This window comes from Meleagris gallopavo, chromosome 3, assembly GCF_000146605.3.
Source record: "Meleagris gallopavo isolate NT-WF06-2002-E0010 breed Aviagen turkey brand Nicholas breeding stock chromosome 3, Turkey_5.1, whole genome shotgun sequence".
NCBI lineage: Eukaryota > Metazoa > Chordata > Aves > Galliformes > Phasianidae > Meleagris > Meleagris gallopavo.
Genome location: NC_015013.2, coordinates 7,052,054 through 7,070,033, shown reverse-complemented (window position 1 = coordinate 7,070,033; position 17,980 = coordinate 7,052,054). Strand labels below are relative to the sequence as shown.

Below are 17,980 nucleotides of genomic sequence, written 5' to 3'. Positions count from 1 at the left end.
TGGATGCCCATCCCCGGAGGTGTTCAGTGCCAGTTTGGAAAGTGTCCCTACCCATGTCAACAGAGTTGGAACTGCATGGTCTTTAATGTCCCTTCCAACTCAAACCATTCTGTGATTCTGATATTGTGATATTGTGATATTGTGCCAAGAGTCCCAGACCGTGAGCTCCATCCATGGTGGCACCCCCATCGTGTGGGCTCCCTGGTCAGCTTTTAAGCAAGGCAGTGACTTTCTTAATCCTGCATGCCTGGCTTTGAAAACCTTTTCCTTCTGCTTTGCTTCAGGAGGCTGGGGATATAGTCACTCTGCCAAAAAGCCAGACCTTCAAGTCTTTGGAAATAAAATGCTCTAAGAGTTGTGCTCTTAGGTATAATGAAAAAAAAAAGCCAAAGAAAATGGTACAAGTATAGTATAATCATACTACTACTGTACTATGACTGGAAGCTAATATGAAACAAAAATGGATTATTTAGAAAGTGTGTCACTGGACGTGTTACCTTATCACCAAAATGTATGTTTTTATAAAATTACATGTATTTTGCCTTTTCTACTGGTGTAGTGCTAATAGCCTCTCTCTGACATAAGATTTCCTTAATTCTGTCCCAAATGTCTATGAGATGAGATGTATGTGAGCTGCCAAACAAAGAGTCTATCATCTTGAAACTCTTATTTGCATGTGGGGGTTCAAAAGTACTTACTGCTTTATGAAAATGAAAAGATATTTTTAAAAATGCAGTTGCAAATAGCTGGAAAATGTGCTGTAGACTAATTTTTAAAAAGTACAAAAAGTAGAGGCATGGAAAAAAACAGTGAAATATCTGATTTGCTGAAGGACTTCTGAAAGTGTTTAAAAATGGACTATGCTGTAGTTCAAATGCTGCAGAGATGTGCTTGAATTCAGACAGCTTAGGAAAAATGAATTTGAGTTGTTTGACTAATTTAGGCTGATTCTGCCAAACTGCACAAATTCTGACTTGATCAGTGAAAATTAGATAGCTGGATCATACTGGGGATTTGGTTTTGTTGATTTATATTTTAACTGACAAAAAAAAAGTAGAAGAAATGTTGTTCTATCTCTGAAGCAGAAAGCTTTTCTAAAGTGTAGGTGCATACTTTTTAAAATTCTAGAGGATATAATTACATGGTTAATGTCTATGGTTTTAGACATTAAAAATAATGCAGCTTTTTGGTGTTTATAAGTTAGTGATTATTGTTGAAAATCAGGAAGACGTTTCTCAAATCTGTTTCAGATGACATGCTCATCTCGTGCTCATGTTTAAGATGGCATGTTCATCTTCCTACAGGACTTATAAATCACTACTAAAGAATATAATTTAGGGGAACAGATATTTCATAGTGTGGAGAAATGATCGTTTCCAGAAATGAGAATTCCAATAGTCTACAGAGGTAATTCCTCTTTAACAAAATGTGCTATAGATGAGCTTTCAAAAGAAGCTACACTGAAAATGTATTGTTCATATTTGAACATATTATCTAATTGCAATCTAATCTGAAGATATTAAAGTAATACATTATATGGCCTGAAAATTAATGCATGAAATATGTATAGAGACAGACATTTACATGCCAAGTACAGTAGCAGATTTTTTTTTAAGTACTGTTTAAATGAATATAAATAAATGGTTAATTTGGGAAAATATTACCGTGGAATTATCACTATATATCCAATTCTACAATTTGAAAATATGTATTTTAAAAGTAAATAACTGCAACTAAAATAATTCAGCAAAAGAAAGTAGACTTGAAATACACAGCTCAGATACATTTTTTTGTCAGTTTTATTTAATTAAATTCCCAAATACTCTCAAAATCAGCTTAAATGTCTGGAAACTGGAACTGTACCTGTGATATGATGAAGGAATGCCCCTCTCCCTGCTAGTAAATAGCACTCCCCTTCTCCATTGTTCATATGCCTCTCAGTTTAGAGAAACTTACCTTTACATCAGGAATTTCTTTCCATACCTAATTCCAAAGTGAACCAGGTTGAAGAACCAAGGACAGACTTAGAATATTATGGATTTTTTTCCACCTTGGTTGATTAACCTCATACATTTTATTTGAATAATGTCTAAAAGCTCTAATTAGCAATAGCTAATCTGCCCCCCAGATGTTCAGTATTGATTTTGCCTGCAGTAAACTAATCTAATTGCCTTTCTTATCGGAGATAGGGGGGGTATTGAAATAACCAACTTGTCCACGGGGCTATGAGAGCCATCAAAATAGCAATGGGAAATTGGATGACGCTGTGGGACACCGGAAAATAGCAGGGCCATAGAGCTGGGCAACGGAAGGGCTTACACTGTTGTAGTGGGGGCACGGATGTTGTCCCGTGTCAGTGTGAAGAGAAGAATCAGACCCAGATAGGAGATGAGAAAAGAGACATGTTGATTACTGTGCTGAAGGAGAGGGGGTTAGCCAACAACACTGCACTTTATTAAAATGCCTTTCAGGTCTGTGTCAGGGTCTCAAGGTGCTTTAGTGCCACCTCCAAATGATAGCGTTCACATAACTGTAATAAGGCATCTATTATTGCTTCCTTTGATAGCACTGTGTTTGCGGAGGCTTTGATATTGTCTATAAAAACTAATGCTCTGTTGAAAGCTGGCTGTTAAAAAGCAAAAGGCAAACTCTCAACCTAAAACCCAAGTGTTTTCTTTAACAAAATGTGAAGGCCTCCTATTTTTACTCACGTGTTTGTAAAAATATGTCAAATGAGTGCTTCAAGATGATTGACTTTCATAGAATCACGGAATCATAGACTGGCTTGGGTTGGAAGGAACATAAAGGATCAACAAGTTCAAGATCATCAACCTGATACATCACCTCACCACCCTCTCAGTGAAAAACTTTCCCCTGACATCCAGCCTAAATCTTCCTTCCTTCCCCCTCATCCTATTACTATCTACCCATATATTAATTTGATTTCTCTCCTGTTTAATCATCCTTTAAATACTGGAAGGCCAAAATGAGGTCTCCCCACAGCCTTCTCTTTTCCAGGCTGAACAAGCCCAGTTCCTGCCCATGCTCCTGCCCATGGATCATCTTCATGGCCCTCCTCTGGACCCTCTCCAAAAGCTCCACATCTTTTCTGTGTTGGGGACCCCAGATCTGGATGCGGCACTCCTGCTGGGGCCTCACAAGGGCAGAATAGAGGACAATCCCCTCCTTCTCCCTGCTGGCTACCCCTCTTCTGGTGGAAGCCAGGATACCACTGGCCTTTTGGGCTGCAAGCACACTGCTGGCTCATGTTAAGATTTTCATCTACCAGGACCCCCGGGTCCTTCTCTGCAGAGCTACTCTCAAGTAGTTCTTCTCCCAGTTTGTATACATATCTGGGATTACCCTGACCCAAGTGCAAAACCTTGCACTTTGCTTTGTTGAACTCATTTTGTTCTCAAGGGCCCACCTTTTGAGTTTATCAAAGTCCCTCTGGAAAGCACCCCTTCCTTCTGCTGTATCACCACTCAGCTTGGTTCATCAGCAAACTTGCTAAGGGTGTACCTGATCTCATTACCTATGTCAAATGCTGTTTTCTGTTTTGAAACTGCATTTCAGAAGTGATTAGTCAATAATGCAGCTTTTTTCTGATACTTAAAATGAAGTGTCAGTGTATGAGTTACTCTGTGATGCATTGTTGTTTGATAGCTTCATGTAGTTTCTGGTTTTATTTAGGTTACGCTAGGAGACTTTATATATTTATTATCCCTGTAAAGGCAATATTAATAAATTATCCTAAGTAGCTCAGTCAATTTTTTCCTCAAATAGTCCCATTGTTGATTTGTTAGGGCAATAAGCTCTCACGCTCCTCTCAGTACCTATTCTTTCTTGCAGCTTTCTGCACAGAATATGTGCTTTGGAAGCAGTCCAGCCTGATCTTGCAAATGCTGTTTGTCTGTGTGGTTTGCTTTATAGAGCACTCGAGTGAGATAGAGGTGCAGGGAGCTCCTTTGCCTTTTTTGTCTGAAAAGTCAACAAATGATTGGCAGATCCCAACTCACTTTTTCCTGCATGTCCTTTGGCTGGTGTGTGATATGGCTGCTACAGCTGTGTACAGCTAATATCACAAATACTCCAGCATTTCCCTCTACCATATCTTTTCTGTGTCTTTTAGCAAACTGCTTAGAAAGAGGAACAAGAAGTTTGACTTTTCTGTCTTTCTTCTGGTGCAATATAATGTTGCTGGACAGTGACGGTCACCCTTGGTATAACTCTTATCCAAAGGGATTAATTAATTCTGCAGGTTTTTGTGATTTTCATACAGTAGTTGTTTCTGGAGTCTCAATTTCTAGGCAGTATGATATGACTCTTCTGTCTGGCTTTTGATGGGAATGCATCCATATCTTCTGTAGCCTTTGCTGTGTCAGTGCATCAACACTGCAATGCCTGCAAAGAGGTGGCGGGGTGGTATTCATGTGTGTACGGGGTTGTTTATTATGAATTTAGACATAGGAGTGAGCAGCTTGTGCACTGAGACAACGAGAAGAGAGACGTCAGTGAGGAGCTAAAGGAAGGCCTAGCGGGGACACGTTACGTGGAACACAGCAGCTAGCAGCTGGGAGCATGTCAGAGGTAGGGCTTAGGGGAAACGTGAGCATGGGGACCTCTTGCTTTGGGAGAACAGATGGTTGCCTGTTTGATAGCTGGTGGGGGAGGGATGTTGGGAGGCCTGTCCAAGAAGGGAGAAGAAAGAGAAACTGAACTAGAACACTTTGGATTTAGAAATAGAGTGTTTACATTTGTATTTGGCTCAGCTGCAGATGGGAGCAAGCACTGAGGTTTGGTGAAGGGAATTTTAGCAGGATCAAGTGGAAATTGAAGTTCTGGCAGTTGTATCCAGTGGAGACTGAAGTAGGATGGTACGCATGGGAAAGCCTCAGGGATGTTTCCAGAACAAGGTAGAATAAATAAGTGGCCAGAGCAGGGTGATATTTGGCAGGATGAAATGAGTAGGATGGCTACTGGATGATGTTGAGACTGAGGAAGCATCAGGGTCAGGGCTATGGGCAGACTATGTGAAGGTCAAAGAGAGAGTTAAAAATGACTATGGAGGAAACTGAAGCAGGAAGGAATGAAGTGGAAAGCTGACAGAGAGATGGATGCGGTTGAGAGGCAGGACTGTAAACAAGGGACTGTGTTAGTGGCAAAAGACTCCATGTGTGAATCATCAGCCTAGAAAACAGTATCTAAACATCTGAGAGCAGGTGATCTTTTCCAGAAATGGAGGGTGAAATGAAAAGAGCAGAAATCCTGGGGAGATGTGCATGGTGGAAAGGGGCAGCTTTTCAAGCGAATTTAGCAGTTAGGAAGAAGAGAGCTTGATTGGTATCTCCTGTTCTGAGCATAAGGAGGATTGCTAATGAGTAAAATATTTCAGAATGGAAGAAAATGTTGAAAGCAACAAAGTCAGTCATATTCTGTGTGAAGCCAGGGAGTTCTGCCAGAGAAACAGAGGAGCCAATGCAGTGAGTTGTCTCCTTGGTTATTCTTCTCCCTCTTTGGCATTGAGCTTGGTGTTTATGAAGGCTCCTTCCAGACTGCCTGATTCCAGCAGAGAGAGAAGGAGCCTAGGACTTCAGCTTGAATTTAAAGCCTGTGCTAGGCAGAAAATTGCACAAAGCCTTGAAGCACTGCAAAGGCTGGACAAGGCTGAGGCACTGTGCAGTAGCTGTATGCCTCTGGTGGGAATTTTTTCCTCTTTCCACAGTATATTAATAGCATAAACCTCCTTAGCTCTTTTGGGATCTCTGGAAATAGATGGGTAGTCAGTGTATATACTGGCAGCACATACACTGACTGAGTGGTTTTGTGTTTTATGCGTGTTGTGGTGCTGTGCCAGAGGAACAGAAAGCTGACACTGGGGAGAGGGGGAGAGATGGAGAAGCAGGGCTAGAGAGAACTGGACGAAAGGAGAGTTGTGAGGTGCAGTGGGAACAGGAAGAGTCCAGAATAAAGGAAAGAGAGCTTGGGGACCCTTCAGTGCAAGAAATACTAAAAGCTCAGTCAGTGGGAGCTAAGGGAATATAAATGAAAAGTATGAGCTATGAGAGAAAAACACATAACAGCATTACAGAGGAAATTGAATTTATGTTACTGGGTGTGGGTGGCTTTATTTCCCATCCCCTCATCTTTACTTTGATGCAGTTCTGAGTGATGAGGTGACCTCAGCCAGTGAGGACAAATTCGAGATCCTTGGTTTTGTTGCAGCCTATTCTGGAGGTGCATTTCTTGTCTTGTTTTGAGAACAAGGATAGTTACTTTTTAATACTGGCAGTGGGATTTTGCTGTAAAATGCTGCTTTAGACAAACTACAACTTTGTTCAGTGGTAACGTAATAGCCCAGGCCAGTAAAATGTTGTAAATGGGGAGAGGATGTTGAGAAGGTGAAATTCTGAACAGAAGCCTTTGTATTTCTTTTCTTACGCTAACAAGTGTTTCACTGGTAACCACATTGCTTCTCTGTGTGTTTTGGTGTGCCCTTCATTTCCTCTTCATGAGACACGCTGCATGGAGTGCAAATTGAGCAGTGAAATCAGCTCTGAATGGCTTAAGAAATGCACCTCAGCATCAGTTATTTCAAAGTGTCTTCACATGTTCAGTCTCATGGCTGTAAGTTCTTCAGAACAGAAATGGGGTCTGTATCTGTTTGTGCTGTTTTTAATGATTAGTGCTGCCTAGCCATTAAGAACTGGGAATAGTTCTGCAGAGGAAAAGCAGGACACCTGGCATGTGGCAGTGAAGACTTTAAAATCTCACCAGAACAGTCTGCAGGTGAGTGAACTACCTTCCACATCTGTCAAAATTTTGAATGGTGAATATCTCTGAGATCTAATGCTTCTACTGATATTGTGTAAATATGCAGTCAGGTTAAAGAGAGATTCCGTGATACTGATCATAGAATCACAGAGTCCTTGGTGTTGTGAGGGACCTTTAAAGGTCATCTAGTCCAACTCCCCTGCAATGAACAGGGATACCCACCCCATGAGGTTGCTCAGAGCCTCATCCAGCCTGACCTTGAAAGTTTCCATGGTGGGGCATCCACTGCTTCTCTGGGCAGCCTGCTCCAGTATCTCACCATGCTCACTGTAAAAGATTTGTTCCTTATATCTAACCAAAGTCTTTAAGCTTGAAGCCATTTCCCCTTGTTCTATCACCACAGACCCTGCTAAAGTGTCTGTGCTCCCAGACTGTGCTGTTATGGGGATGCTGTTAAAAAAAAACATTTTGGGTTTGTGAAGGGAGGACACAATCTTCATTTTGTCATCACCTGACAGATTCTGTGCTTCCTCCCCCAGGTTTCTCACTTCCCCAAAATTGTACTTTATTTTTCTGCTTTATGTACAGGTACGAAGGACTTCATATGCAGTAACATATATCTTAAACAGCTCAAGTCTCCTAGTGTGTATCCAGTTATACTGAAACCATTTCTGCTGTAATAGCACTCTTAGGCCAGACAACCATAGAAGGGCTTCAGCAACACAGATATATACTTTTGCAAGCTTTGTTTGTTATTGCTTGTTCCCCTCCCAGTGTTTGCAGCATTGTCTATCTATCTATCTATCTGCATATATAGTGCTTTCCAATTTTGCCTACATCTGTTTTGCTGTATTGCCATTTTAGTAAATACTCTTGGCCCTAAATGGCATAGCTGTACTACAGCAAATACTGTCCTATGGACTAGGGACAATGCACCTATTTGGATCTGGAAGAAGTTCTTTTATATTGATGATTGATTCTGTTCCCATGTCTCACAGACGCATGACTTACTTCCCTACAGATCAAGTGATCAGGTTTTGGGCAAGGCTAACCCCTGTTCTCTCAGAAAAACACTCCCAGAAGAAAGCTTTGACACAGTGACCTGGCTCCTGTGTCTCATTGCCTTGTGCACATTTATTCATTTCATTTATAGACACAGAAAAGAAAAAACCACATAGATAGCTACTGTGAATACGAGTGTATTAAACCCCTCAATTGAAAGGAACATATGGAGAAAAGACACGAAACAGATCCTTCTCCAAAAAGCCATTATTTGGCTACACCTCAGAAGGAAATAGCATGCCAGCTGCTGCTATAGCCCTGGAGGAAAAAACATTTTGCAGCAAGGTGAAGGGGGGTTGAAGACTAATGGAGTCCCTTAATAAACATGAACTTGTCCATAGTAAGGAGAGGGAAAATGGAGTGCTGCATGGCAATGCAGTCACTGCAGCATGAGACCAGCTTTCTGGCTCTCTGTGTCCTGCAGTCTCACAGCAGCTCAGCTGCTGAGAGCATCCCTGTAAGCCTGGCGATGTCCTTGCCCTGGTTTGAGAAATAACTGAATTGCTGATGGTAATGCAAAGACCAGCAGTGTTACGCAGCAGCCATAGCAAGATGCCACACAGCTCTGGGAGAGTTTGAAAGTCCTGCCAGCTCAGAGCAGTGCCAAGTGAAGGAGGCAGATTAGATGGACAGAAGGTGATAGATTAGATTGACTGAAACTTGTTATCAGGCTAAGAGAGGAGAATCCTCCTGGTGATGAAAGAGGCTTCATTGCATTTCTGTCCCCACTGGGATAACATTAAATTACAGTATTGGTGTAGAAGACATTAGAGTGGCCAAAAGTATCCACTGCCATGCAATTTCTCAAAAGCCTGGCTTGGAAAATAGTACTCATTTTGTTTGGTGAGAGCATAAAGACATTTGAGAAGTTTACCTTTGAAACAACAAACTGTCTAATTTAAAGTGTGTTCAGCAGGAGGGCAGAAGGCCATGGTATAAGACTAAGAAGTGAGATTTAACTTTGTTAAATGTTATCTCAAATGTAATTGAACTGAATATATCTGTATTTCTTTTCTGAAGTGCCTTAGGTATGTATTTATGAGAGAGAGAAGAGCATATTACGCCCTGGAGGATAATTAACAAAATACAGATAAAATAATTTAAAAACATCACAGTAATTTTCATGAGTACTTCTGTTAGAAATGAAAGAGAACAACACACTAACAAACACAGCACAACCCCCAGAGTAAACAGCCAAAAACTGGAGTCTGCATCTGTGGAAGTGTCAGAATTCTCCAGCTCCTCTTAACTCTTTCAAATACGAAATGACAGCGTTTCAGTCCTAAGTTCCTTTTCTCCTCCACCCTTCAGTGAGGGCTGCTGGCGTCTCTGCCTCTTTCAGAAATGGGAATTCTCTGGTATAAAAATTGTGACCGACTGGGAAAATATTACTAAGGCAGAGTATACTGAGATGAAATCAGCCAGGATTTACCTATCAATGTCAGGCAGTTTCAGGTCTACACAAAGCTCTGCTGGCATACAAAAAAAAAAAAAAAAAAAGGAACAGAGAGGCAGAGCTGGGAGTGAGGGATGCCACAGAAATTCTTCCGCTGCCTCAATTAATAGGAGAGTAAAGGGGTGTCCTTGTTATATAATTATTTATTGTGCCACTATTAAGAGTACAATAATTTTATTATTATTATTATTTTTACCAAGAGGATAGAGAACTACTACTCTCTGTCGTGAGGATATGATTTGTTAAGCATCAATCTTGAAGGCATTCTGCTAAGATTTTAACTGATTCCTGTTGCTCACATATTTCATTAATGTCTTCCTCACCTGGAGGCAAAACTGGTGAATCTGTGTAGTTCTTTTGTGTCATCCAGCTTGAAGTGTCTGTAAGTGTCTTATTAGACCAACCTATTTTTTTCTAGATTTTCTTGTAATAGAAGTAATTTTTTTTTTTTCCTGCACAAATTATGTATTACTTTATTGGACATGTTTTACTATAAAGCACAAAGCTAGATAATCCCATCCCAACATAAACTGAATCAATATTAACTCTAAATCTGAAACTATCTATATTTGCCTGTTGCAAGTGTCAACTGAAATCAGTTCTTCTCTCATCAATCTGAAACGTGGATTTTAGATGCATTCAGGACAAACTCTATGGCAGGAAAGCTCCTGAGACTAAAACTCTGGACATTTCACATTCATGAAGTATTTAATGTGCTTCGATTTTTGTCACTTGGGACATAATGCACAAACTAAAGTCAGGGTGACCCTGCAGGCCAGGTTCCTACGGAGACATTACAATGTATTTGTTCCATAATCCTCAAAACTAGGAGGGATTTGTACAATAGACTAATGGCTTCAAAGGAGTCAGTGCGACCTTCTGGGTGGAAAGGACCACTTTTTAACTCCTGGAGTGCTGGCTGCTGGCCAGGTTGATACCTGAAAGATTGCTGTCCTTTGTTAACCTACTTACCAGGAGCAGCACTGATGTAACTGGGAGAAAATATCCGTTTCTAATAATGAACTTCTGTGTTTTCCCAAAAGGTGGTCCTCCTCAGATCTTCTTTCACACCACCCTCGTACCACTAAGGAGATGCTCTGTGCAATGAGGCACGCTGGCTGGGGCTAGACACCTTGTGGCATGGAGATCTTCCTTGCAAGTTCTATTCTGACACCAGCATACTTCCTTCTCTGCTATTGCTGTGTAAGTGCCAGATGTCACTGATGTCAAAAAACTCATTTTAAAGTTTTCATTCTTCAGGTTTTGTAGGGGCTGAAATAGGTCATGTGTTAGCATCTGGCAGGCCATGAATGGGAACAAAATGAGAATCATGTGTTAGGAATACAAATTCCAGGCTTGTTAACTGACTAACATAATTCTGTGCTATAAATTTTTTTAAAATATTTTGCTTTACGAAAAAGTAAAGCAAATAAATTGGGAAATTAAAGGGTGAGGCACAAATTATCTTTCAAATCTTTTACGAAAATCTTTTTTTTTTATCTTTTTTTCTTTGCAATTTTTTTTTTCTTCAGTTCTTTTTTTTGGTGGATGAAAAACTTAACGTGAGTCAACAGTGAGCTCTTGCAGCTCGGAAAGCAAATGTTATCCTGGGCTCCATCAGAAGAGGGGTGGCCAGCAGGGACAGGGAAGTGACTGTCCCCCTCTACTCTGCCCTTTTGAGGCCCCATCTAGAACACTGCATCCAGGTCTGGGGCTCCTAAGATAGGAAAGACAGAGGGCTGCTGGAGAGCGTCTAGAGGAGAGCCACAGAGATGACCAGGGGATTGGAGCACCTCCCCTACGAAAACAGGCTGAGGGAGCTGGGCTTGTTCAGCCTGGAGAAAAGAAGGCTGCGGGATGACCTCATTGCAGCCTTCCAGTACCTAAAGAGAGCCTACAGGTAAACAGGAGGGGACTCAACTCTTTCAAGGGTAGATAATGGAAGGCCAGGAGAGAATGGTTTTAAGTTGTAGGAGAGAAGATTTAGGTTGGATGTCAGGAGGAAGTTCTTTACTATGAAAGTGGTGAGGTGCTGGAACAGCTGCCCAGAGAGATTGTGGATGCCCCGTCCCTGGAGGTGTTCAAGGCCACATTGGATGGGGCCCTGGGCAGCCTGGTTTTGTATTGAATGTGGAGGTTGATGGCCCTGCATGTGACAAGGGTTTGGAGCTTCATGATCCTTGAGGTCCCTTCCAACCCGGGCCATTCTGTGATTATATCAGTCCTTCTACTCTTAACTCGGGAATTCTTTTCAGTGTGGATTCTTTCAGAAGAACATTATGTCTGCTTTATTCTGCCAGCTTCCCTTGACAATAATAAAAATTTGAAGACCACAGGTAGCACATATAGTGTGCAACGATCGCATGTGAATGAATTTTCCAAGACAGCCTGGGAAGGGTTACCTGCTTTACTTCTAACACAGTAGTTGGGTCCACACTTTGTATCAGTCCTGAGGCCTTCCTGAGACTTCAGTAGTTGGAATGATTGTTGCTCGGCTTTTAACATGCTTTAAGATCATGTTTCATTCAAGTCTTCTGGTATGAAATCACCTGTTTGATTTTTAATCTGAAGACTAAGATTATACCCACAGCATCAGCTATAGGTAGAGCCTTGGTGCCTCTTGTTCTAGAGCTGGTGGTTTGCAGAAATGAAGATATGCTTTGGACATGAACGTGTCAGAGTGATACTGTGCTAGGCTGTTGCTTTCCATGGGAATTAGTGAAGTTGTAGCATAGTGGTTATTGCTGGATTTCATACTTCAGTTGTCATCCAGTTACTGCCAGCTGTAACCGTAGCAAAGGACTGTGATTATATTGACCAGCTGACACCCTGCATGGAGAAGTTACTACTTTACTGTAACTACTTTGCTGTAACTCAATAACTTTGAGATGGATGTCTAAGGATATGTGACAATTTCTTTAACTGCTCCTCCAGTCTTCATGAAAGACTGGATAACTTCAAGGGTTTCGTAGATGAGATCTTCATCAATACCTAAATAATGATTTAAGAAGAAATGTTTTTTTACCAAAGCACACCTCTCTCAGCCAGCAGACATACATAATCATCATATAAAACATCAATCATTTTGTCAATCATTTTTTCTTTCTTTCTCTTTTTTTTTAAATTACCGTTATGATGTTGCCTTAAAGCTTCACCCAAGATTGGAGCCTGTGTAAGCCTGCTGCAGGTCTTTGTCTCAGGAAATGTGTAACCTAAAAGGCATTGCCAGGAAGATAAACAACAGTAAAACACACCTCCATTTCCAGAGGGAAGCTGAAGTACAGATCTTGTACAAAAGAAATCTTCTACAGTGAGGATTACCACATGTCACCGTACTACTTCAGGATTATTTCTTAACGTATGATGAAAGAAGTAACAATGGGTCTCAGGTTTATGAGAGATCCAAAGACTCAGACAAAGTTAGGCATCTGCTATCTTTAAGCAAAAGAGGAGGCTCCATACAACATTAGTCACAGAATAAGTCACCTCAAATGTTTATAGGTCATAGAAGTGTAAAACCTCTGACGACTGAGGAGAAAACGGTCCATCTACTGGCTAGAGCATTGCTGGGAGCTGGGAGACTGGGGAGCTGGAGGCTGGATTCCCACCGTGCTGTGGGACAGCCTTTGTGATCGGTGTGCCCCACGCCGTGCTCTCCTGGGAGCTGTCTGGCTGCAGGTGATTTTCTGTGTCTGCCAGCTACATCGCAGATCCAAATGCAAAATCCACTACTCGGGGACATTATGTGGATTTTTGACACTACCCATGGGACTTTGGATCCATAAACCAATGAATGGATTACAATGGGACATAAATATAGCATTTTCGTGGATGACATATAATCCTACTCAATTATTGTTCCTGTCATCTGAAGGGAAACTGTACCCATTTTTCTCATCCCTGCACACTGAAATTTCAAAAGAAAAGAAATGCCCGGTGCTAAAGATTCAATCTCTAAGCTTCCTGCCTTTTATCTATTAGCAATTTCGAAGCTTATGTTTTCCATTATTAGGCACTTCCTATAATTAGTTCTTCGCATCTCTACAAGATTATTATATGGGAAATTCATTTGACAGAAGCATTTACAGTTTCTGGACCGAGCAGACTGGTATATTAGTCCCTGAACTCTACATGTCACAGCCTCTCAGTGATGTGTGGATTGCAATGCCCTGGTACTGTTTTGCCTTCTGCTTTGCCTCTATGAACTTTCAATATTTTTGAGAACTGCTACAACTATCTTCTGCCTGAGCCGATGTATAAATCAATGTTTTGGCATCCTGGAAGATGTTAAATGTCCAACACGTGAAGAATTCACCCTTTCTATTGATACCAGATGATTTTATGGCTGCGCGTGTTTAACAGTAAAGGAACAAGGGGGAAAATTGAGTTTGGGTTTTGTCTCCTTAGACTGAATTTCTCTCTCTTTACTTTTTTTCCATAAGCTGTCCAAGCAGCAAGAGCCCCAGTGATGTGTAAAGTTAAGGATAGTATCTTGGAATATTGTTTTATTAGAGAATGAATGGATGTGATGTTTGTCCAGCTGGCTTTTCTGTTGCAGTATGGTAAAGCCTCCTGTATAGTGTGATAGGTGCTGAGTGGATGCTATAGATGCAGCTGTAGCAGGAGTTATGATAGCTCCTCCATGCTGTTTCCTGCATGTATTTTACAGCACACACAGCTGTCCTGTGATATTCACATGCTTGTTGTAGTGGGCAGTGCTTTTTTCCTGGGCTCCCTCTTGCATTTGAAAGAAATCTTTCTGCTTACACATGGAAATGCGGGTGTCTCAAGACAAATATGTTGCCCATAGTTAATCCCACACAGGGATTTATTTCATCTGTGCCCTTTCTTTCTGAATAGAAATGTTTTAGGGCTCCTGTGGTATGCTCTGAAGCAAAAGCGAGTTTCACTAAAGGAGCAAATGCAATGTTTAAACTTTCCTGCGTGGGCTGAGCTTTTTAGCTGAACGTTACCCACTGCTGTTTTTCCCCTCTCACCTCTGTATACCCTTGCCACAGACACAGTCTGCTCCCTGCCTTTGAAAAGGTGGGATCAGACATGCACTGCTGTATTTATCACATAGGGATCACCAGAGTTTTCAGCACTAGTGCTTTAATCACCCTTTCAACTAAAGGAGAAGCATCTGGTCCTAAATGTGTGCTTTTTTGCCCCTTCTGCTACAGTGCAACACGGATGGTTGATTAAACCACCCCTTCTTTTTCCTGGCAGCAGGGATGCAATGGTTTGCTACCTTTGTTTCCACATGGGGCCCCTAAATGGGTCTGTGTAAAGGGAATAGTAATAAGGTAGCCAAAGCTTCTGTCAGATCCGCTCCCCAGTTTTCATCTGCATTGAGGCCCTACTGGTCAAGCTGCTCTTATACACGTTGCTGGGTCTTAGAAACAAAAACAAACTAAAACCCGCAAAGCATGTGAATGAGATGGTGCTGGGAAGGCCAGTGGAGAAGCCAAATGTGAGTGCATTTGTCTGACAACAACTAGGAAAGTTGTGATAGCCCAAAGCGCTTGCACAGGAACAGAACCGAATTCATCTGCTTCCAGCATGTTTTGAAACAAAGAACTCAATTGCAAAAAGGTTCTTCGGGCGGTGTGCTTTCTTAGCTTTACATATACAGACATTTGCTCTTGGATATTGCAAGTAGAACTACGTGAAATAAGTTCTTCATTTTTGCACCCCCAAAAGTTCAAACATCATTTCATTGCATTTGAAAATTAAAGATGTAATGGAGTTGCATTTAGAAACGAAGCATCAGTACAATACGAAGTACTGAAATGTATTGATACGTCGACACATCATTTATTTTTATTTATTAATTGTGATCAAAGCAATACACCAGAAAGAACATGAGGCCATAAAGCAATCCAGTCAATTTGAATATGATTTTTTGTGGTGTTTTGTTTGTGTTTTTCTTCAAGACTGCCTGAATCGAGCATTTCCACTGCCACGGAGGTGCCATGCCACCTCCTGAGCTATGTCCTGGCAACCACGGGGGTGCTGACTCTCTCCTCTTTGAAGATCTCCTGTCCTTCCAGGTGAATGACCTGAAGTGACATCCTGCCTTCTGTCTGTCCCAGCCATAGGTGACCAGATGGTCTCTTGAGAAAATCCTGCTTTACTGACAAATCTCCTGGCAAGATGTCCTGGCTTCGTTGATGCTGGTGGCAAGGTTCCCAGAGGACAAGGTCAACCCCTACCACATACCTGACCACCTTCTGTCTGTGCCTCCTGCCCTGGGCTAGCAGAGACCGTGCCCTTGAAGGTCTGCTGTGCTGAAGGCATGGCCCATGGCGGAAAGTTCTGCAGTGTTGCTCCGTGGAAAAGCCCTGATGTAGACATGTTTATGTCAGACAAGCATCCTTTTGCTGGCAAGGCTTATTTAGCTCTGGAAATTGTTGTGAGCCTTTCTTATCTACTCTAGATATAATAAGTTGTGCTTGAGAGTGTTTTATTTGGAATGCTTCCTCTTAGACTTCTGTACTTATAAAGCATCGTAAAATTAAAAAAAGCTCAAGAGAAAAGTAATTTGGTAACCCATCCACAGTGACCAGATTTCTAAATGGGGAAGATGTTTCATATATTTGCCAGCACAAGAAGAGATAGCTTTCATGCCATTTTTGTGAACATTGCACACGCCTCATCCTTTCTTGTGTCAGGAACAAAACCAGAACAGGATGCAAACTGCATCAGATTTCTCCCATTGCTGACCTCGTTGCCACTTGTGGCAAAATGAAGACAACAAATCCTTGGAAATCACCATGTGTGTGTTTCAATTTTTAATTGAAACTTTTTAGTTGAGCTGAAAGTGGGGGGAGAGGAAAAAAAAACAAAACAACACACTTCTCTCTCCTCCCAGTGAATAGAAACTAGAGCTATTAGATTCACTTCAATTGCCTCACCTGACCTGAAATGAACTGCCTCCCTCAGGCCTGTAAGAAAATTCAATTAAAAGGTCCATCTGTGAGGCAGCAGCTGAGGGGGAATTACTGTAGGGAGGTCCACATTTTCATAAAAAAAGACACCCCCCCCTCCCCTCCTTCCTTCTCTATCCCTGATTAGGCTGTTCCTAGCTGCTAAACCACAAGTCCCCCCAATTAACCAGATCTGACCAAGTCTCTTTCATTTGCTCCATTCAGATGTAGAAACACTATAGATTTGGTACGTCCCTCCAACATCGTGGAGCTGGGGGGAGGGAGCGGAGGACAGAGGTTGGGAATCAGGACAACCTACCCCAATTAAGCTGGCTGATGCAATGGGATTAATGACTGCTAATATGCAAAAGACGCTGCTGGCAGTGAAAATAATCACCATAAGGCAACAACAGTGCGCAGTGGCTTAGAAAACGCAGAGGTGACAGGGAGACAAGCTGGCTGCAAGTCCCCTGCTTAGAAAGCAACACCCCCACTCCTTGGGCTGTGCTGCTGGGACCAGAAACTTGTCTGAAATGGCTGCCCGGAGTCCAGTACCTGGTTGATGCACGGCTTTTAGTGCCCTACTTTTATTAAAGGCGTGCTAGAAAGGCTGTGGGGGAACTGGGCAGTGTGCGAGCCCTGCAGCTGCCATAAACACCATTTGCTGCCAGCGAGGGCTACCGTCAGGTATTCACCCAGCAGAGCCTTACATCTCTGAGGCCACTTCCATCCAAGGGAGGGTGATGAAGAGGCAGGAACTGACATATTTTTTATTTTCCTACTAGTGCTTTTTCAGGCATATTACACTGGGACTCATAACAAATAACTGAGCTTTTCTTCAGGCTCCTGCATGTTTTACTCCCCACTAGTGGGTAACCTAACTTAGCCATGCTGAGAATACATGTACTCCCTATGCACTCACTTCATTTGTTTTTGCACAGCGAATAATCAATCATTTAAAAATATCCAGCTTGCTTCCCTGGCGTGGTATATTTTGTGCTGAGTTGCATCAATTCAGGGGGATTCATTCAAATATCGGCACTTCTGTGCTTCCTTCAGGTAGGGCTCTCGGAGCAGAGCACAATTAAAAACCTTCACGCTCCCCTGACAAGCTGCGCATATATTGCTGTTTGCTTAGAAACAGAGACAGAACAAATCCTTCTTATGTCGTTTGGGATATTAAGGCAGGAAACATATCAACAATTCACAACATGAAAGAGGTGCTAAATGCACTGTGCTGTTTTCTTCCTTTCTTCATAAGCATAAGACTTATCCGAGAGCGCCTGCGCATTTGCTTTGCAAATATTTGGCACGCAAGACGTTTCAGCCTGTGTGGAGCAGTTTGGCAAATTGGTCCTTTGGTGTCTTTATTGGCTTGTTTTCGCTTTTCCATTAAATATGTAAAATGAGCCTTGTTTTACTGCAATATCAACTGAAACTCTATTAAAAAATTATAGACAGTTCAGACAATAAAAGGCCCTGTAAATCAACCAGAGATTGGTTATCTGCTCAACAAGATCATTAACTGTGCTCAGAGGGAGACAGCTGAGGCAGGCCGCTGGAGAGAAGATGCTGAAAATTAATTTCACAAGGAAACTTAGCCCTGCCAAGTTTGATTTCTTTTAGGGCCACTCCTTTACTTTTATTATTCATTTTTCAAGGCAGCCTTTGAAATCTCTGTGTCTTGCCATGAAGGGTTTTTGCAACGTGTATTTCAGTGAGACATCCAAAATACGACTCATATAAACTGTCACAGCTT

At 41.8% G+C, this 17,980-nt stretch overlaps 1 protein-coding gene across 8 annotated transcripts in view; it reads left to right on the top strand.

Annotated features, from left to right (window-relative positions):
* Nucleotides 1-17,711, top strand: part of LOC104910094 — a 94,873-nt gene extending 77,162 nt beyond the window's left edge. For 3 of the 8 annotated variants that reach the window (XR_004159119.1, XR_004159125.1, XR_004159113.1), the window contains exons 5-6: nt 10,336-10,495; nt 12,442-13,678. Coding sequence is in view for 2 of the 8 variants with exons in the window: in XM_031552733.1 (XP_031408593.1) it covers nt 12,442-12,503 (62 nt within the window). In the remaining 6 variants the exon portion in view is untranslated. Of the gene's footprint in view, nt 1-10,335; nt 10,496-12,441; nt 13,679-15,387 lie in introns of those variants that run through there. The other 5 variants (XR_004159120.1, XR_004159126.1, XM_031552735.1 and 2 more) reach the window with 2 other exon arrangements.
* Nucleotides 17,712-17,980: the final 269 nt, after the last annotated feature.